The following is an 18,684-nucleotide window of genomic DNA, read 5'->3' on the forward strand; positions in this document are numbered from 1 at the left end:
CAAAAAAAAGGTAGGATAAGAAGAGGAGTAATCAAGATTTAAAAATATAGTACTAGTTTAGGCTTTTTATCCTTTTAAATTATTGAGTTCTATATTAAATTTATACATATTTAATAACTTTTCAAAGATAATATAAAATTTAGATCAAAGCCATTAAATTCGGACGAACCGATAACCTAAACTATAGCTCCGCCCCCGCCAAAAGTGTGGAATTATAGATGGTCCGCGGTCAAATGATCATATTCTATCCGATGTTAAAAAGGCAAGTCCACTATACGAGCTAAAGGTCGTCGTCAGTGCTTTTAGGAATGATGCATCCCACTTTCATAGAACCCTCTTTCGTGTTATTTTTTAATAGAATTCAGTACATTTGTACTATGGAATTAGGCAGATGGCAAGTGCAAAGGTGATCATAAACACAAGTATGTTACTTGAGAAGTTGTTTTTTAGCTACATGTGTTAATCTATGTACACCTTTCTTGACAAACTCTTTCTGCATCCTTGTAACCTTGTTTTTTAGCTTCTAGAAATGTATCCCATGAATAAAGTACAAACACACAAGTTACAGTAAAAAGCCCGCAAACAAACAGCTCTCACTGGAGGCGGAACCGAGAATTATAACAAGAAGATTTAGAAAAATATGCAAGAAACGCCCCATTAGAGATTCCAATGTACAACTTAAAGCAATGTTTGAGTCATCGATCTTTACCACTGCACTAGAAACATTTCTTATACAAGGGGTTCAACAGTTTTATATATCCAAAACAAATATTGTATCATCTTTACCCTGCTATTTGCACGTTATAATTTTTTGACGAAGGCGATTCCCCCATGTATCTCACTTGGGCAAAGTCAAGATTTTTCAAAAGAGTTGTGGTATATCACATGGCTAGGGTCATTTATCAGTCCAAGTACGAAGAATTTGAATACTCATGTAGTACTCCGAGTTAGAATTAACTTTAGCTGTCTAGATTTCTGCAGAGCATCAGATACTTTGGTCTTAGACAGAAGCTTCACAAAGTTGTATTGGTTTCCTTGTTGTGAGTTTTCTTTGTTGACTTCTTTCATTTTCAATTGTTGAAGACAAAAAATTCCAACGTTTATCATGCTGCTATAAAGTGGTTTAATCTAATATAAAGGGACTTATTTTTCCTTTTCAGGATAAATACTTAAGGTGATAGATTAAGATGCTAGGCGAATTTCACGTTTATACAACAAACCAAACAACAAAAAACCTTTCTATATTTTGGCCAAGTTTCTTTTGAGTCAATTTGCTCCAAATTGACGCAATATATTGGAACCCTAAATCATCAATGAATATATTCTTAACACAAATTTGTCTAAGTCTAGACATGGCGGGTCATGAGTTACATTTTTGGGCTAAATTTGATACCTAACTTCTACCAGCACATTATTATTGCGCTACTCAAAGGGAATAGATGATAAAAGAATAATGTGCAAGACACGTGACTTTTCCCGTCGAATGGAAATTGAATTTGGATCACCAATAAGCGGGTCAACCCGAAATGTTCGAGCGTTAGTTTTAGTAGTAACAACTACCTTGAGGACAAGTTCATCAGAATTAAGCGTATTTTTAGTACTGTGTACTATTGCCCTTTATAGTCTTTATTGTTGGTGAACTATCAAAACTTTGGATGTTATATGTTGTTTGGCATCTTTGTGATGACAACTACAGAACTCTTTCCGGTGAAAAATCCCTTTGCCATTACTGTATTTATTACTTGTGGTCAGGGGCGGAGCCACATTGGCTCGCGCTTACAGTGTATTTTCAAAGTTAAAATTATTTTATTATGTATATATAGTAGATGGTGAACCCCCTGACTTCTTCGTGTATTTACCTTTTAGAATTTTTAAACCCCGTAGATGAAAATTCTGGCTCCGCCACTGCTTGTGGTACCTTTTTCTCTTTTTGTGAACATGCTAGGGGTCCACCGTCCACGAGGTTCAGTGAACAAAGCTTTTTCTTAATTACTACAAATCTACAATAATTAAGGTGTAGGAAAGTGGTATCGTCAACTTTCCAGTTTCCATCATGCTCAGTTTTCTTGACTTAGAAGGCGTTCGGACATGTGATTCAAATCATCTAAAAAGGTGATTTGAAATTTTAAATCATCATTTTAAATTTTTTAAATGTAAAATTTGATCCATAAATTTATATTTTATAAAAATAGATTTATAAATTGATAGATATATCTACTAATTATGTTTACCAATAATTTATATCAAATATTAAAAGATGTACAAGTTGGTAGTGTATTTATAACAAATTTACTTTTACCAACCAAATCATGTGGGAGGATTATATTAAAGAGTAGTTACACTACAACTCATGTTTAATTTTTTATTTTATTGAACTAAAGTTTGATCAATTGTTGTTTTAATTTTTAGAAAGGCCTTCTAGTAGCGTATTAATTTTGTTATGAACTATGACTTTCTCATTTGGTAAGATTTTATAAGAATTGAGAAAATTTTGATGGTTTTCACAACTTGTGAGGTTTTTATGTCTATATGAAAAAATACAACTTAAAAAATTTAAATTGTATATCCAAATATGATTTCATCTCATGATTTCAAATCATGTCCAAACGGCTCCTTAGATTGAATTTTCTTGGTATAGTCCACTGTCCAGTGTCTTTCCACTCAACCACAAAATATATAGTGAGATGGTCAAAATATCGCTTTGTTCGCAATAAAAATTTTTGGGCTCGAGCCTTATTAATTGAGAATTTTTTAACGCCTTACATTCTTTAATGGGAAAATGACCTAATAATACCACTTAAGACACTATATTACAAAATATAAGAATATTTTTCTTTATTTACAAAATATAACAATTTAATTACAAATCATACCGGATTTGAAAAAATTAAAAGCCCATCATTCCCTTCCTATTTTCCCAGCCACCCACCATTCCCCTCCCATTTTCCTGCCGCCCACCCTTTCTCCCTATTCTACTCAAGCTCTGCTTCAAATCTATTGTGTTGATATCCATTTCATTTACTGAGATAGGCGTACCTATGTGGACTTACTGATTCAAGCGAAATGGATATAGGTTCCATGGGTGTTTTTGGGACCTATTTCACGGTGGTTACGTGGATGGAGAAGTGGTGCAGAAACAGAGAAATCGAAGTCAAAGTCAACCATGAGAGATCCCTAACTTGGCTGTTCGATTAAGATTTCAAGTAGTTTTAGTTATTTATCACTGTATGGTTGATATTATCACACAATGCGGGTTCAAATCGAAGAAAAACTAGGAAAATTAGTGGATCTGATAAAATTTGGTTTCTTTTCAAATTTCGAAGTGAGATTCAAAATTGTATGATAATTGTATGTTGAGTTTTGTATAAAATTCTAAGCCTTGAATGAGATATACATATTTCATACCAATTTTATACAATTTTCATACACAAAATTTTGAGCGAAATTTTTAAACATTGACCAAGATATACACATTTCATACAGTTTTCATACACAAATATTTGAGCGAATTTTCCAAGCCTTAAGTGAAAATTTTCGTATATGTTTTGTAAGAAATCTATTGTTATATTTTGTAAACTGAAAAGTATCGTCATATTTTGTAATTATACCATCTTCTTATGCATGTATATGTCATTCTCCCTTCTTTAATGGGGTCATTCAGCATAAATCCAACTTTATTCAGGTCACTTTTTTTGTGGAAAAAACAAAAAAGGTCCCTTTTTTTCAGAGACATGACAGTCAAACATGAGAAAAGATAAGAAGGAGTACATTATTAATTTTTTGTTGGAAGTCGGTATAATATTCTTCAATTTTGTTTGAGAAGAAAAATAATACTCCCTCCGGCCTAAAAGGGTTATCTTCCTTTCCTTTTTAATCTGTCTCAAACAGATTAACACCTTTCTATATTTAGAATGAATTTAAGTTTATGAGATAATTTACAGCCACACAAATATCTAAAACTTATTTTGGACTACACATTTCAAAAGTCTTCTTTTATTTCTTAAACTTTGTACCAAATCAAATTAAGAAAATCTTTTTGGGACGGCGGGAGTACTATTTTATTTTATTAATTAGGCTGAAGTCATCGACAGACCCCTGAACTTGTCCTGATATTCCATTTAGACCCCCCAACTGAGACGTTGACCATCTGGACCCTCGAACAAGTTAAACTGTGCCATTTGAACACATAGTGCCAGCTTGGCACATGCGTGCAATACACTGCTTTAAAAAGAGCGTGAGAAACCAAATTTTTCTTTTTTTAAAATTTTTAATCATTAAAAATTAATTTTAAGAAAAAAATCTATTTAAATAATTATAAAAAAAAAAACTGAAAAACCCAACCCATCCTCTCCGATTTGAAAACCTAGCCCATTTCGCCGCCGCCGCTGCCGCCGCCGCTCCACTTCAAAATCTATTTAAACAAATCTCCGATGAAAAATGGAACCGTTTTTTTAAATTATTTAAATAGATTTTGAAGTGCAACGGCAGCGGCGAAGTGGGCTAGGTTTTCAGATCGGAGAGGATGGGTTGGGTTTTTCAGATTTTTTTTAAAAATTATTTAAATAGATTTTAAAATAGATTTTTCTTAAAATTAATTTTTTTTTGTTGACATGGCTTATTTTTATTGGTTTATTTTTCCATGTCACAACAAGTGAAGCTCACGCATCACACCTGATCTGGACTGTGTTCAAATGGCACAGTTTAGCTTGTGTTCGAGGGTCGGATAATGGTCAACGTCTCAGTTGAGGGATCTAAATGAAATATCGGAGACGGTTGGTGCATCAATGACTTGACCTATTAATTTTTCATTTGTGTGTAATCCAAGCAGTTGAGTTTAGACTTCGACCAATATCATGTATGAGTTTCCTCACAATAGTACTGATCATTTGCTTAATTAAGTTTACTTTAGAAGAATAGAAAACGGCTTTGATTCAACCAGAGTTGATTATTTACCTTGTCCACTTATCTTATAATGTAAGAAGCACTCACAATAAAGGTGCAATCATAAATTTCTCCATTAAATCCTACCTAAGCTTCATCAACATCAATATTAACTATTTGTCTAATTTGATATAATTTGATGACCAGAGTTGATTATTTACCTTGTCCACTTATCCTATAATGTAAGAAGCACTCACAATAAAGGTGCAATCATAAATTTCTCCATTAAATCCTACCTAAGCTTCATCAACATCAATATTAACTATTTGTCTAATTTGATATAATTTGATGCGGCCACATCAAAATAGTTGTTTATTTATTTGATGGCATAAATGCATTACACATGTACTCTTAATCAACTTGAACAAAATATCCATTAAAATACCGATTTTATTTTAATTCGTTTCAACACACTTAAAAAGTTTAACGAATATAATGTTGAGATAGAAGGACAAGCTGATGTGGCTGGTCAACTGCTCAACTAATTAGGAGTTAGTTAAGCTGGTTAAGAAGTTAGTTATGAGGCAGTTAAAGTGACAACTCAGTACAGCTGTCACTAGTGGAATGGAAGTGTATAAATATAGTGTCCATGTGTAATATCTGTAAGAGAGTTTTCAAATCTCATTTCCAATGAAGTAGCTATTTTCCTCCATAAATGCTCTCTCTCTCTTCGATCTCTCTTCATTGTAGCTTAGCTCCTCTTATATTTGAGCTTGGTAGATTGTTATCATGGTATCAGAGCCTACCTAATCGAATTCACACTGACAATTTGGTGATAGTCGAAGCAGAAGAAACTTCGATTCAATCGAGTCGGTGATAGGTGAATTCGCAGGTGCAAACGAATCGAAAGTTTGATTATACGAAAATAACTGTTGAGACAAGTTTAATTGAAGGTTGTTGAAGTTTGTTGAGCCTTTCTAATGGCGGTTGAAGGTGAAGTGAATGCTAACAATGGAAACACTGCTAATACTGGTTCGGGAAGTCAAACGACGGAGATTGGACATAATCATCCACTCTACTTGCAACCAAACGATACTCCAGTTGGTTCTTTAATTTCTCTCCAATTGATTGGATCTGAGAACTATGCCTTGTGGAGTCGTTCTATGATCTTAGGTTTGAAAAGCAAAAGCAAGTTAGGGTTTGTTGATGGGAGATACACGAAGGATATGTTTGATGCACAAACAATGGGAGAAGGTAAATGCAGTGGTATTATCGTGGATTATGGGTGCTGTTAGAAATGAATCGTTGAGTAGCATAATGTATGCCTCAAATGCTCACAGAGTATGGTTGGATCTTAAGGAGAGGTTCGATAAAGTGAATGGATCTAGAATCCTTCATTTACACAGAGAAATTGTTAGAATGGATCAAGAGTGTTGTCGGTGAGTGATTATTTTTCTAGGCTGAAAGAACTTTGGAATGAGTTTGATGCTTTCATGCCCTACCCAGGCTGTGATTGTCCTGAATCAAGGAAGTATTCTGAACATTTTGGTTATCAAAGGTTTCTCCAATTTCTGATGGGTTGAATGAAACCTATTCTAACTCTAGGAGTCAGATCCTAATGATGTTTCCTACTCCGTCTCTAAATAAGGCTTACTCTTTGATTATGGACCACGAGAGTCAAAGGTCTTTGGCTAGTTTCTCTCAGACCACACAGATCACTAAAATGTTAGAAGGAGCTGCTTTATTCAGTAACAGAGGAGGAATGAAGCATAGTAAAGGTGGAAGCTCAGGTGCTAGTAGCTCAGGAACCAGTAGTAACTATGGTAATAGCTATACGCTGTGTGGCACTATGTCACATGGTGGATAAGGACCAAATGTGAATTCTGGAAGTAACACAGGAGGAGTGAATAATGGAGGAATGAATTAGGGTGGGTACAACCCTGGTGGAAACAATTACGACTCTGGTGGAAACAATTCAAGTAGATATAGACCTAAGAAGGGAAATTTAGTGTGGAAGTGTGCAATTACAAAGGTCACACAAGAGAGAACTGCTATAGAGTGGTTGGATATCCCTTAGATTGGCCTAAACATAAGAAGAGAGGTGCAGGTCAAGGTCAGTATATACATCAAGTGACAGGCTCTAGTTCTCAAGGGTATGAGACTAATAGTTCATCAGCCAGTTATGGAATGACTTCAGTGACAAGTCATGGGAGTTCTGCACAGTATGGAGTTCAAGGAAGGCCACCTACCCTTTATTTCACTCAGGATCAATATCAGCAGATCATAAAAATGCTAGGAAAAGGAAATGAAGAGAAGGCTTCTACTCCAACTGCTGGTGCAAGTGTACTAGCAGCTTTGGTTAATAATAATGTGTGTAATAGATGTATAGTGGATTCAGGTGCCACTGATCATATGATATCCAAACTTGAGCTACTACAAACTAGGTGTGTGCTCCCTGAGGCTGAAAGAAGTAATGTACAGTTGCCAAATGGTAATGTAGTATCGGTAACACATAAAGGAACTATTAATGTGCTGAACAATACAGTCTCTAATGTTTTGTACCTACCAGACTTTAAGTTCAACCTCCTAGCAGTTTCTAAGATCACAAAGGAACTAAGGTGTTCAGTTTCATTCTTTCCTGATTTTGTCATATTTCAGGATCTTCACACTGGTTTGGTGAAGGGGACTGGTAGAGAAGAATAAGGGTTATACATTCTCAAGGATCAATCATTCTTACGCCTCTCATCGGGTTCAAGGTAATAACTGCGTCAACACAGTTAATCGGGTATCTGATTCTACTACTCTATGGCATAGAAGAATAGGGAATGCCACTGTGGATGTTATAAGAAGACATGATAGTCTAAAACAACTTAGTGGTCAAACTCATACTTGTACTGTGTGTCCATTAGCCAAACATACAAAACTACTTTACTCTCTCAGTAGTTCTATATCTACATCTGCATTTGACTTACTGCATTGTGACATTTAGGGATCATATAGAGTACCTGCTTATTGTAATAAAAGGTACTTTGTTACAGTAGTAGATGATCACACTAGATTTACATGGTTGTTTCTTATTCAATTCAAGTCTTAGGTCATTGTTGTACTGAGAGATTTTTTTACAAGAATAAAAAATCTGTTTTCTACTACTGTGAAAGTTCTAAGAACAAATAATGGTTGTAAATTTCTGAGCACTGAATTTTCAACCTTACTTTCCAGTCTTGGTAATTTGCATCAAACTTCATGTGTATATACATCCCAACAAAATGGGGTGGTAGAAAGAAGGCATAGAACCATCTTAAACATTGCTAGGTCCTTGAGATTTCAAGCTGGAATTCCCTTAAAATTTTAGGGAGAGTGTGTCACTACAGCTATATACTTGCTTAACAGAATACCCTCCAAATTGCTTCACTTCAAATCACCCTTGGAACAACTCTATAAACATCCACCATCTCTCTCACACTTAAAAGTCTTTGGCTGCTTTAGTTATTCTTCTCCAACTAAATCTCATGATAAATTTGCTGCTAGAGCAGTTCCAGGGGTTTTCATGGGTTATTCTCTTACTCAAAAGGGATATCACATTTATGATATACATTTTAAGTCATTCTTTGTCAGTACAAATGTGGTATTTGAAGAAAATATCCCTTCCTCCACATGAGATCAGCCGGGACTCCATTATTTCCAGTCCTAGACTTGTCTTCCAACATTGTTCCTTTTCCTCCAACCTTTGAGTCTTCTACTCAAGGGTCATCCTAAGCTCCTTTAGTCACTCAAGTCCTAGAAAATCCTTCCTCTCCTACTCACAGTCTCACACATGATTCCACAAGTTCAATTCCTCTGTCTCCTAATGCAGACACTTCATTTCTCTTTTCTCCACTAGACAGTTTTGATGCTCCTTCACCAGCTCATATTTCTCCCAGAAAATCCTCTAGAACCAAGCACCCTTTTTCTTGGCTTAAAGACTACTACACACCTCATGTTCCTGCTTCCTCTTCATGTGTCTATCCTATGACCTCTTATGTGTCATACTCTAACCTCAGTCCATCTTATTAACATGCCTTATCTGTGTATTCCTCCATTATTGGACCTACATCATACAATAAAGCTGCTACTGATCCCAAGTGGCTTCATGCAATGAAATTGGAAATTGATGCTCTGGAGGATAACAAAACATGGTCCATTGTGGATTTACCACCTAATAAGTATCCCATTGGCTGCAAGTGGGTCTACAAAGTGGAGAGGTATAAAGCCAGACTGGTGGCTAAAGGGTACAATTAGAAAGCTGGTTTGGACTACTCAGAAACTTTCTCACTAGTTGCTAAAATGGTAATAGTGAGATCAATCATTGCTCTTGCTACTGCTAATCAGTGGGTTATCTACCAAATGGATGTGCACAATGCCTTCCTCAATGGTGATCTTCTTGAGGAAATATATACGCACATCCCGAAAAGTTTTGCTAGAGAGGGGGAGAGTTTGTCAGCAAACCCACAAATCCTTATATGGGGGAAGCAATCCCCAAGGCAATGGAACAAAACCGACAGCGGATGCGCGGTCCAAATAGGATTTATACAAAGCCACTATGATTACAGCTTGTTCACAAAGTGGTCAGGTGGGGAACCGGTGATGATATTGGTCTATGTGGATGACTTACTGGTGACAGAAAACAGTAAAGAGCTGGTTAATCAAGCTAGAGAAGATCTGCAAAAAAGTTTCAAAATGAAGGACTTGGGAGAACTCAACTTCTTTCTGGGAATTGAAATGGATAGATCTAAGAAAGGCATTGTGTTGTGTCAATGAAAATATGCTTGAACCATCTAAGAAGTCCGAGGAGCAAAGCCTCGCTCGGCACTCCACTCTGAATTGAATCGGCCCGGACCTCTTTAGAATATGGATCGATCCCAAATGAAGGCTGCCGACGTTGACGAAGTCCTAAGAGATCCGCTGCGTACATCGCAGACCCGGCGGGAAGACTGTTGTATCTCACAATGACAAGGCCAGACTTGGCTTTCTCAGTCCAAATGCTGAGTCAATTTATGCATAGTCCTAAGGTGTCTCACATGGAAGCAACACTTAGGGTTGAGAGATATATTAAAGGCAATCCTGGACTTGGCTTGTTCATGCCTGCAGAACATTCAGATCAAATAGTTGTCTATTGTGATAGCGACTGGGGAGCACGCTTGCAGACTAGAAGATCTGTAACTGGATACCTAGTAAAGTTTGGATGTGCTCTTATATCATTGAAGTCGAAAAGCGAGTTTCTAAAAGCTTCGTTGACGTAATTTAGAAACATGTTTGACCGTCGAAATAACTTGGTTGGTAGGCTTGTTTAATGAAATTGGAGTGAAGATCAGACATCTAATTGAGCTTATGTGTGACCGTAAAGCTGCATTACAAATTGCTGCCAATCCAATATTCCATGAGAGAACTAAACACATAGACATTGATTGCCACTTTGTAAGAGAAAGAATCAGTCAAGGCATGGTGAGAACCAATCATGTTCCTACTAAGGAGCAATTAGCTGACCTTCTTACAAAGATCCTGGGAAAGTTTCAACATGGCCAACTGCTCGATAAACTGGGAGTACAAGACCTCTTCAAGCCATCAGCTTGAGGGGGAGTGTTGAGCTAGAAGGACAAGCTAATGTGGCTGGTCAACTGGTCAACTAATTAGGAGTTAGTTAAGTTGGTTAAGAAGTTAATTATGAGGCAGTTAGAGTGACCGCTCAGTACAACTGTCACTAGTGGAATGGAAGTGTATAAATATCGTGTCCATGTGTAATATCTGTAAGAGAGTTTTCATTTCTCATTTCCAATGAAGTAGCTATTTTCCTCCATAACTGCTCTCTCTCTCTCTTCGATCTCTCTTCACTGTAGCTTAGCTCCTCTTATATTTGAGCTTGGTAGATTGTTGTCATGTAACACAAATAATAAATCTCTTCATCGAACTGTTATCAAGTTAGGCATATCTAAGCTTCATTTTATAAAGCAAAGCTGTCAATCTGCAAATGTTTGCAGGACAAATTAATAGAAGGATCTACCCAACTAACCTAACCTATATTTACACTTTGATATAGTAAGTAAAAATGTCCACACATCTGGATTTTGGTCAACTAAAATTGCAATTTTTGGTCTAAAAAGACAGCGCAATTATGATTTTTGAGTTTTCGGTTAGTTAGTAGTCCTCTGATATCTGTTGCTGCTCTTTACTCACACCCAATTCCCAAATATTGAGAGGATCAAACTTTATTTGCATTTACATCTTAGCAGTTGCAGCATTAGCCATTATATTACATAGTTTATAAAGCTTCTCTAAACGATATATCCTGAACTATAAATAGTTTGTTTTATAAAACGACGTCATGCATTGCTAAAAAAAACCCAAAAAATTGAGTAACAATTTTCGTCAACTAATTCAAGGCGGGGTATGGAAGTACTGTTAGTAGTTGCATAAAGGATATGGTATAATAAATGCAGAAAACGGGTATCCTGTTAAGGGATGTGGTGTTTGTATTTTTTTTCTTTCATCAAGGGGGTGTTATTTTAGAGTCCACGGAATTTCAGTTAATATCACACAACAATAACACACTCATTAAATGCTAAAAAGAAGATTGATAAAGATATATAAATGGATTCTTATGTTTGTGCCTGAAATATATTGAAAAAGACCCAAACAAAGGATGGAAACAAAACAGAAAAAAGAGAGGAAGATCGATCGTGACAACTGCAAAGAGATACAGACGAGTGCTAGTTAAAGGCCAACCAACATTAGCTAGTTAGCCTACAAGATTTTATTTTACCACATACTAGCATTTAAGACAATCTGGGTTTTCACATCTCATCAATGACTACATGGATGCTCTGTGATTTGTTTTTTTTGTTAAGTAGATGAGCTGATATACGTAATCTTTTTTTTTTTTTTTTTTTTTTTTTTGGAAATTAAAGATATTTTCCTTTTTTCCTCAGTACTTTGGTCATTTGGTGATGGATGAATCTATGACTAAGAGGAATTGAAGGAAGCAGCTTGTACCATTTAAAGTTGCACTTGAATTCTTGCACATGCATGGTGAAATTGAGTGAAGATTAGGGGGGTACATCTGATAGCACAAAATCTTTAGAGACGCATAGTGCAAATGGAAATGATTGGTACGGTTAATTGCCCATTTGGCGAAATTGTAGGAAAATGATTATGACTTCTCAGAACATAAATGTTGTGCTGAATTGAATGATTGGGTGTTCTTATTTACTTTTTATAAAAATAAAATAAAAATCTGCACTCTTCAGTATTCACCAAGGGAGCTTATACTATCTGGAGTCTGGACAACCGGAATAATTTTGTTAACGATTTGTGATTGTCTTGTAAGTAGAAGAAGAACTAAGAAAGTTTCTCTCAAATAATTCTCTATTGATCCAAACGCTTGGCGAGGTTCTCAAATTGATTCGTTGATGGATTTATTTTTAACTCAACATGAAACTTATTAGATAATTATACTTCATTAGCTAAATTGGGCACTCCTATTGAAGAATGAAAAGAAGTCCCTCATTGGTGGTTAGTGAGATGGGTGGTCTATTTATATGAACTTGGATAATTCTTCCCTCATAAGTTAGATTTTGAAATTGAGTTAGACACATGATCCATTTCTTTACAATATATACCACATGTCCACATGATTATCTTTTTATAGACATTAACTTGCTTGCCGACTTATCAAATAAAGCTTAATTATAAATTGACAACAACGAACAACATAATTAGTGTAATTTCACTGGTGGAGTTCGGAGAAGATAAAATATACGCAGATTCTGAAAGACCTTCGACTCAAGTAATGCATATCAAATACTTTTTATCCTAATTTTAAAATAATTTAACTTTTCAAGATAATTTACAGATATATATAAATATGTAAATTTTATTTTAGATTACAAATTTTAAAGTTTTCATTCTTTCTAAGATTCCGTACCAAGTTGGATAGTGCCACATGAATTGAATAGAGATGGAGGGAGAATATAAGTAAGACGTGTTAACTAGAAGACGAAGCCACATGCACTTTACAGGAAGAAAGAAAGATGCAAATCTTTAGCTCAAGATATTATTAGTAAAAATATCCAACGTATAACTCCAAACAATAAACCACCTTTTTTATTTTTTTTTAAATAATTTGTTTTCTTCTTTTACATCACCGCCCCGTACAATTGAGAAACCCACGACAGCAAAAATCCACTCACTGTCTCCGTCTCTGTCACCCATTGTTTATACTCCCAGTGCTCACCCTTCCCACTCTCACTTCCTCTTTCCCCTTCACCATTTCACCTTAGCAACAAAAATGGAAGGAAAACCAAAACCCATTTCCATTTCCTTCCTTTTTCTTGCTATAGTCCACTGTCCAGTGTCTTTCCACTCAAGCCACAAAATATATAGTGAGATGGTCAAAATATCGCTTTGTTCTCAATAAAAAAATTTGAGTTCGAGCCTTAATAATTGAGAATTTTTTGACGTCTTACATTCTTTAATGGGATCATTTAGCATAAATCCAACTTTATTCAGGTCACTTTTTTGTGGAAAAAAAAAAGTCACTTTTTTGTTATTTTAGAGAAATGACAGTCAAACATGAGAAAAGATAAGGAGGAGAAGCACATCATTAATTTTTTTGTTGGAAGTCGGTATAATATTCTTCAATTTTGTTTGAGAAGAAAAATAATACTATTTTATTTTATTAATCATTCATTTGTGTGTAATCCAAGCAGCGGAGTTTAGAGTTCGACCAATATCATGTGTGAGTTTCCTCACAATAGTACTGATCATCTGCTTAATTCAGTTTACTTTAGAATTTGTCAGAGAACGATGACCAGCTGAAGGTATAGATAAGAGAATAGAAAACTACTTTGATTTAACCAGAGTTGATTATTTACCATGTCCACTTATCCTATAATGTAAGAAGCACTCACAAGTCACAATAAAGGTGAAATCTAAATTTCTCCATTAAATCCAACCTAAGCTTCATCAACATCAATATTAACTATTTATCTAATTTGATATAATTTGATGCGGCCACATCAAAATAGTTGTTTATTTATTTGATGGCATAAATGCATTACACATGTACACTAAATCAACTTGAACAAAATACCGATTTTATTTTAATTTGTTTCAACACACTTAAAAAGTTTAACCAATGTAAGACAAATAATAAATCTCTTCATCGAACTGTTATCAAGTTAGGCATGTCTAAGCTTCTTTTTATAAAGTAAAGCTGTCACTCTGTAAATGCTAATTACTCCTATTGCAGGACAAACTAATAGAAAGATCTACCAAGCTAACCTAACTGATATTTAAACTTTGATATAGTAAGTAAAAATGTCCACACACCTGGATTTTGGTCAATTAAGATTGCAATTTTTGTTCTAAAAAGACAGCCCGCATTTATGATTTTTGGGTTTTCGGTTAGTTAGTATTTAGTAGTCTTCTGATATCTGATGCTGCTCTTTACTCACCCAATTCCCAAATATTGAGAGGATCAAACTTTATTTGTATTTACATCTTAGCAGTTGCAGCATTAGCCATTATATTACATAGTTTATAAAGCTTCTCTAGACGATATATCCTGAACAATAAATAATTTATTTCATAAAACAACGTCATGCATTACTCTAAAAAAAAAAAAAAGAAATTTAGTCAAGGAATTCAAGGCGGGGTATGGAAGTAGTGTTAGAAGTTGCATAAAGGATGGTGTAATAAATGTAGAAAACGGGTGTCCTGTTAAGGGAGGGGGTAATTTTTTCTTTCGACAAGGGGTGTTTTAAGATTCCACGGATTTTCAGTTAATATCACACAACAACACACTCATACATACTAATTTTTTTTTTTTTTTTTTGCACTATTCAAACATATAACTTTAATGCAAAAAAAGTAAAATAAACAAAGGAGATTGATAAAAAGATATTAAATGGATTCTTATGTTATGTGCCTGAAAAAGATTAAAAGAGAAAAAAGAGAGGACAAGGGAATTGCAAAGTGACAGATGAGTGCTAGTTAAAGGCCAACAAACTTGTAGCATTTAAGACAATCTGGTTAACAGGTTTTCCACATCTCATCAATGACTACATGGATGCTCTGTGATTTTTTGTTAAGTAGATGATGTGCTGATTTACGTATTCTTTTTTTTTTTTTTTTCTTATACTTCTTTTTGCCTTTTTCTGGAAATTAAAGGTATTTTCCTTTTTTCCTCAGTATTTTGGTGGTGGATGAAACTATGAACGTACCATTTAAAGTTGCACTTGAATTCTTGCACATGCAATATGAAATTGAGTGAAGAATCGTCTTAAAGGGGGCATCTGATGGTAAAAATCTTTAAAATAGATCGTATAGTGCAAATGGAAATGATTGATAAGGTTAATTGCCCATTTAGCGAAATTGTAGGAAATGATTAAGGCTTCTCACAACATAATTGATTGTGCTGAATTGAATGATTGGGTGTTCTTATTTACTTTATTATTAAAAAAAATCTGCACTCTCCAGTCTTCATCAAGGGAGCTTATAATATCTGGACAACCGGAATATTCTTTGTAATGATTTGTGATTGTCCTGTAAGTAGAAGAATTTTTAGGAAAGTTATTCTCAAAATAATTCTCAATTGATCCAAACGCTTGGCGAGGTTCTCAAATTGATTCGTTGATGGATTTATTTTTATTTTTAACTCAATATCAAACTTATTAGATAATTATACTTCATTAGCAAAATTGGGCACTCCTAATATATACCACATTGTCCGCATGATTATCTTTTGGCAGAGTGACAAGCTGCTTCCCGACCGATCAAATAAAGCTCAATTATAAATTGACAATAACAACAGCAACATAACAAGTGTAATTTCACGGGTGAGGTCCAGAGAAGATAAAATTCACGTAGATCTTATTCCTATCTCGTGGGGCTAGAGATACTATTTCCAACACATTCTCGACTCAAGTAATGCATATCAAATACTCTCTCTGTCCTAATTTATATGCACGCTTTTCTTTTTAATGTGTCCCAATTTAAAAATAATTTAACTTTATGTGATAATTTAACATAAATATATAAAATTTATTTTAAATTACAATTTTTTTTAAAAAAATCATTCTTTCTAAAATTCCGTACCAAATTAAATAGTGACACATGAATTGAGAGGGAGGGGCATAATATAAATAAGACGTGTTAACTAGAAGACGAAGCCACATGCACTTTCCAGAAAGAAAGATGCATATCTTTAGCTCAAGATATTAGTATTCCCACTGTTTTATTTTTACTTGTCTATTTTCATATTGTTTAAAAAATAATTAATAAAGTGTATAATTTATTAATATATTCATATTAATTAATACATATTTTTATTGAATGTGAAAAATAATTTGAAGTGAGTAATTAATTCTATGAGTGAAATAAAAAAAATTATCTTTTTTTTATATGCTAAAAGTGATAAATAAAAATGAAAATTCATTTTCAGAATACTGCATAAATAAAAGTGAACAGATGCAGTATTATTTCTTTGACCGTATAGAGTAGTAGTAAAAATATCCAACGTATAACTCCAAACAATAAACCACCTTTCTTTTTTTTTAATTTGTTTTTTTCTTTTACATCACCGCCCCGTACAATTGACACACCCACGAGAGCAAAATCCACTCACTGTCTCTGTCTCTGTCACCCATTATTTATACTCCCAATGCTCGCCCTTCCCACTCGCACTTCCTCTTTCCCCTTCACCATTTCTCCTTAGCAACAAAAATGGAAGGAAAACCAAAACCCATTTCCATTTCCATTTCCTTCCTTTTTCTTTCCCTACTTGCCATTTCTGTCTCTTCCACTTCCCTTCAATACCAAACACTAAACTTACACTCTCTCCCTCAAACTCAACTTCAGTCTCTCTCATGGGATACCCAAGACTTAGAAGCCCAACTACTCGGATCCGACCCGGATCCGAATCCAGACACAACACTCTCTGTACAGTTACATCACGTCGACTTAGCATCTCCATCATCCTTCAATGCTACACCACATGCTCTCTTCAAACTCCGTCTCCAACGTGACGCAGTTAGAGCTAAAGCACTTTCACTCCTCGCCGCCGTTAACACCACCGTTCACCGCCGCGCCGGAAAACCCCATGGTGGTGGCAGAGATTTCTCTAGTTCTATTATTTCTGGACTTTCTCAAGGTAGCGGAGAGTACTTCACGCGCTTAGGTGTTGGCACACCTCCCAAATTCGCTTACATGGTATTAGACACTGGAAGTGACGTCGTTTGGATCCAATGTTCACCTTGCAAAAAATGCTACACTCAATCCGACCCGGTTTTCGACCCGACAAAATCCTCTTCCTTCGTTGGTATCTCATGTGGGTCCCCTTTATGCCGACGGTTAGACTCCGCCGGCTGTAACCGTAAAAAATGTCTTTACCAGGTTTCTTACGGCGACGGTTCTTTCACCGTCGGTGATTTTTCAACTGAAACATTAACTTTCGGCCGTTCACGTGTCAAAAACATAGCCCTCGGATGTGGACACGACAACGAAGGTTTATTCGTTGGAGCCGCAGGTTTACTAGGTCTGGGCCGAGGTAGACTTTCATTTCCAACCCAAGCCGGTCGCCGGTTCGGCCAGAAATTTTCCTACTGCTTAGTAGACCGGACCGCTTCATCCAGACCGTCTTACTTAGTCTTCGGTGAATCAGCGGTTTCTAAAACCGCTGTTTTTACCCCACTTGTTAATAACCCGAAACTCGACACGTTTTACTACGTGGAGCTAACGGGAATTAGCGTAGGTGGCACTAGGGTTCCAGCCATTAGACCTTCATTGTTTAAGCTAGATGCTGCTGGTGATGGTGGGGTTATAGTGGATTCGGGTACTTCAGTGACCCGGTTGACCCGACCCGCTTATGTAGCTTTAAGGGATGCTTTTAGAATGCGTGCTAGGAATTTAAAGAAAGCACCGGATTTCTCGTTGTTCGACACGTGTTTTGATTTGTCGGGAAAGACGGAAGTGAAAGTGCCGACGGTGGTGATGCATTTCAAGGGAGCTGACGTGTCGTTGCCGGCGTCGAATTATTTGATTCCGGTGGATACTGATGGAACATTCTGCTTTGCATTTGCTGGTACAATGAGTGGATTGTCTATTATTGGGAACATTCAGCAGCAAGGTTTTAGGGTAGTGTTTGATCTTGCCGGATCTCGTTTAGGATTTGCTCCACGAGGCTGTGCTTAAATTAGTGACACGGGATGATTCAAAATTTGCTTCCAAAATCCCTGGTTTGTTGTGTTTGATTGATTTCTTTGGTTAGGGTGGATTAGGAGAAGAAAAGAACAATTGATCACATGCTGTTTGTTTGTATTATGTGATAATTTAATGTTGTAATATGGGGAAGAGATGCTTTGAAAGAAGCAATTACCAACTATGTTAGTAGATTGTAATTTGTAACTCAAAAATTGTGTTTTCTGTAAGATGAGCGAAGTTGATAGTAGCCGCAAAATGTGCGGCTCTGCTTAAACTTGGCATTGCCTTATATATTTGTTTTCTTCGAATTTGATTTTCTTGAGATTTCTCCAACCATAATTTGTTTAATTTCCTCCAATGTCGGTGTAGATTGTAGAGCAATTGTATGTGAAACCAAGTGGCTTGGTGCTTTAATACTTGGAAACTTCAATATTTCGATGCGGAGTAATATCTTGATCAACCTAGAAATTGTTGAATTTTGCCCTTTAAATATAACTTATATTGAGTTAAGGACATCTATTTTTATTTTATCCTTCACTATGGATGTGTATTTTATTTGTACAGGCCAAA

General features: G+C 35.6%; 1 protein-coding gene across 1 annotated transcript; it reads left to right on the forward strand.

The window, feature by feature from the left end:
* The first annotated feature begins 16,580 nt into the window (after positions 1–16,580).
* LOC132063761 (aspartyl protease family protein 2-like) lies at positions 16,581–18,422 on the forward strand. Its single transcript, XM_059456472.1, has one exon. It carries the CDS (start codon positions 16,639–16,641, stop codon positions 18,103–18,105), a length of 1,467 nt encoding a protein of 488 aa, XP_059312455.1. The 5' UTR covers positions 16,581–16,638; the 3' UTR covers positions 18,106–18,422.
* Positions 18,423–18,684: the final 262 nt, after the last annotated feature.

The sequence above is a fragment of the Lycium ferocissimum genome, chromosome 7, assembly GCF_029784015.1.
Source record: "Lycium ferocissimum isolate CSIRO_LF1 chromosome 7, AGI_CSIRO_Lferr_CH_V1, whole genome shotgun sequence".
Lineage (NCBI taxonomy): Eukaryota > Viridiplantae > Streptophyta > Magnoliopsida > Solanales > Solanaceae > Lycium > Lycium ferocissimum.

Bases quoted from the DNA above. Each gene is read 5' to 3' on its own strand.
- LOC132063761 (XM_059456472.1), top strand. From the start codon at position 16,639: ATGGAAGGAAAACCAAAACCCATTTCCATTTCCATTTCCTTCCTTTTT.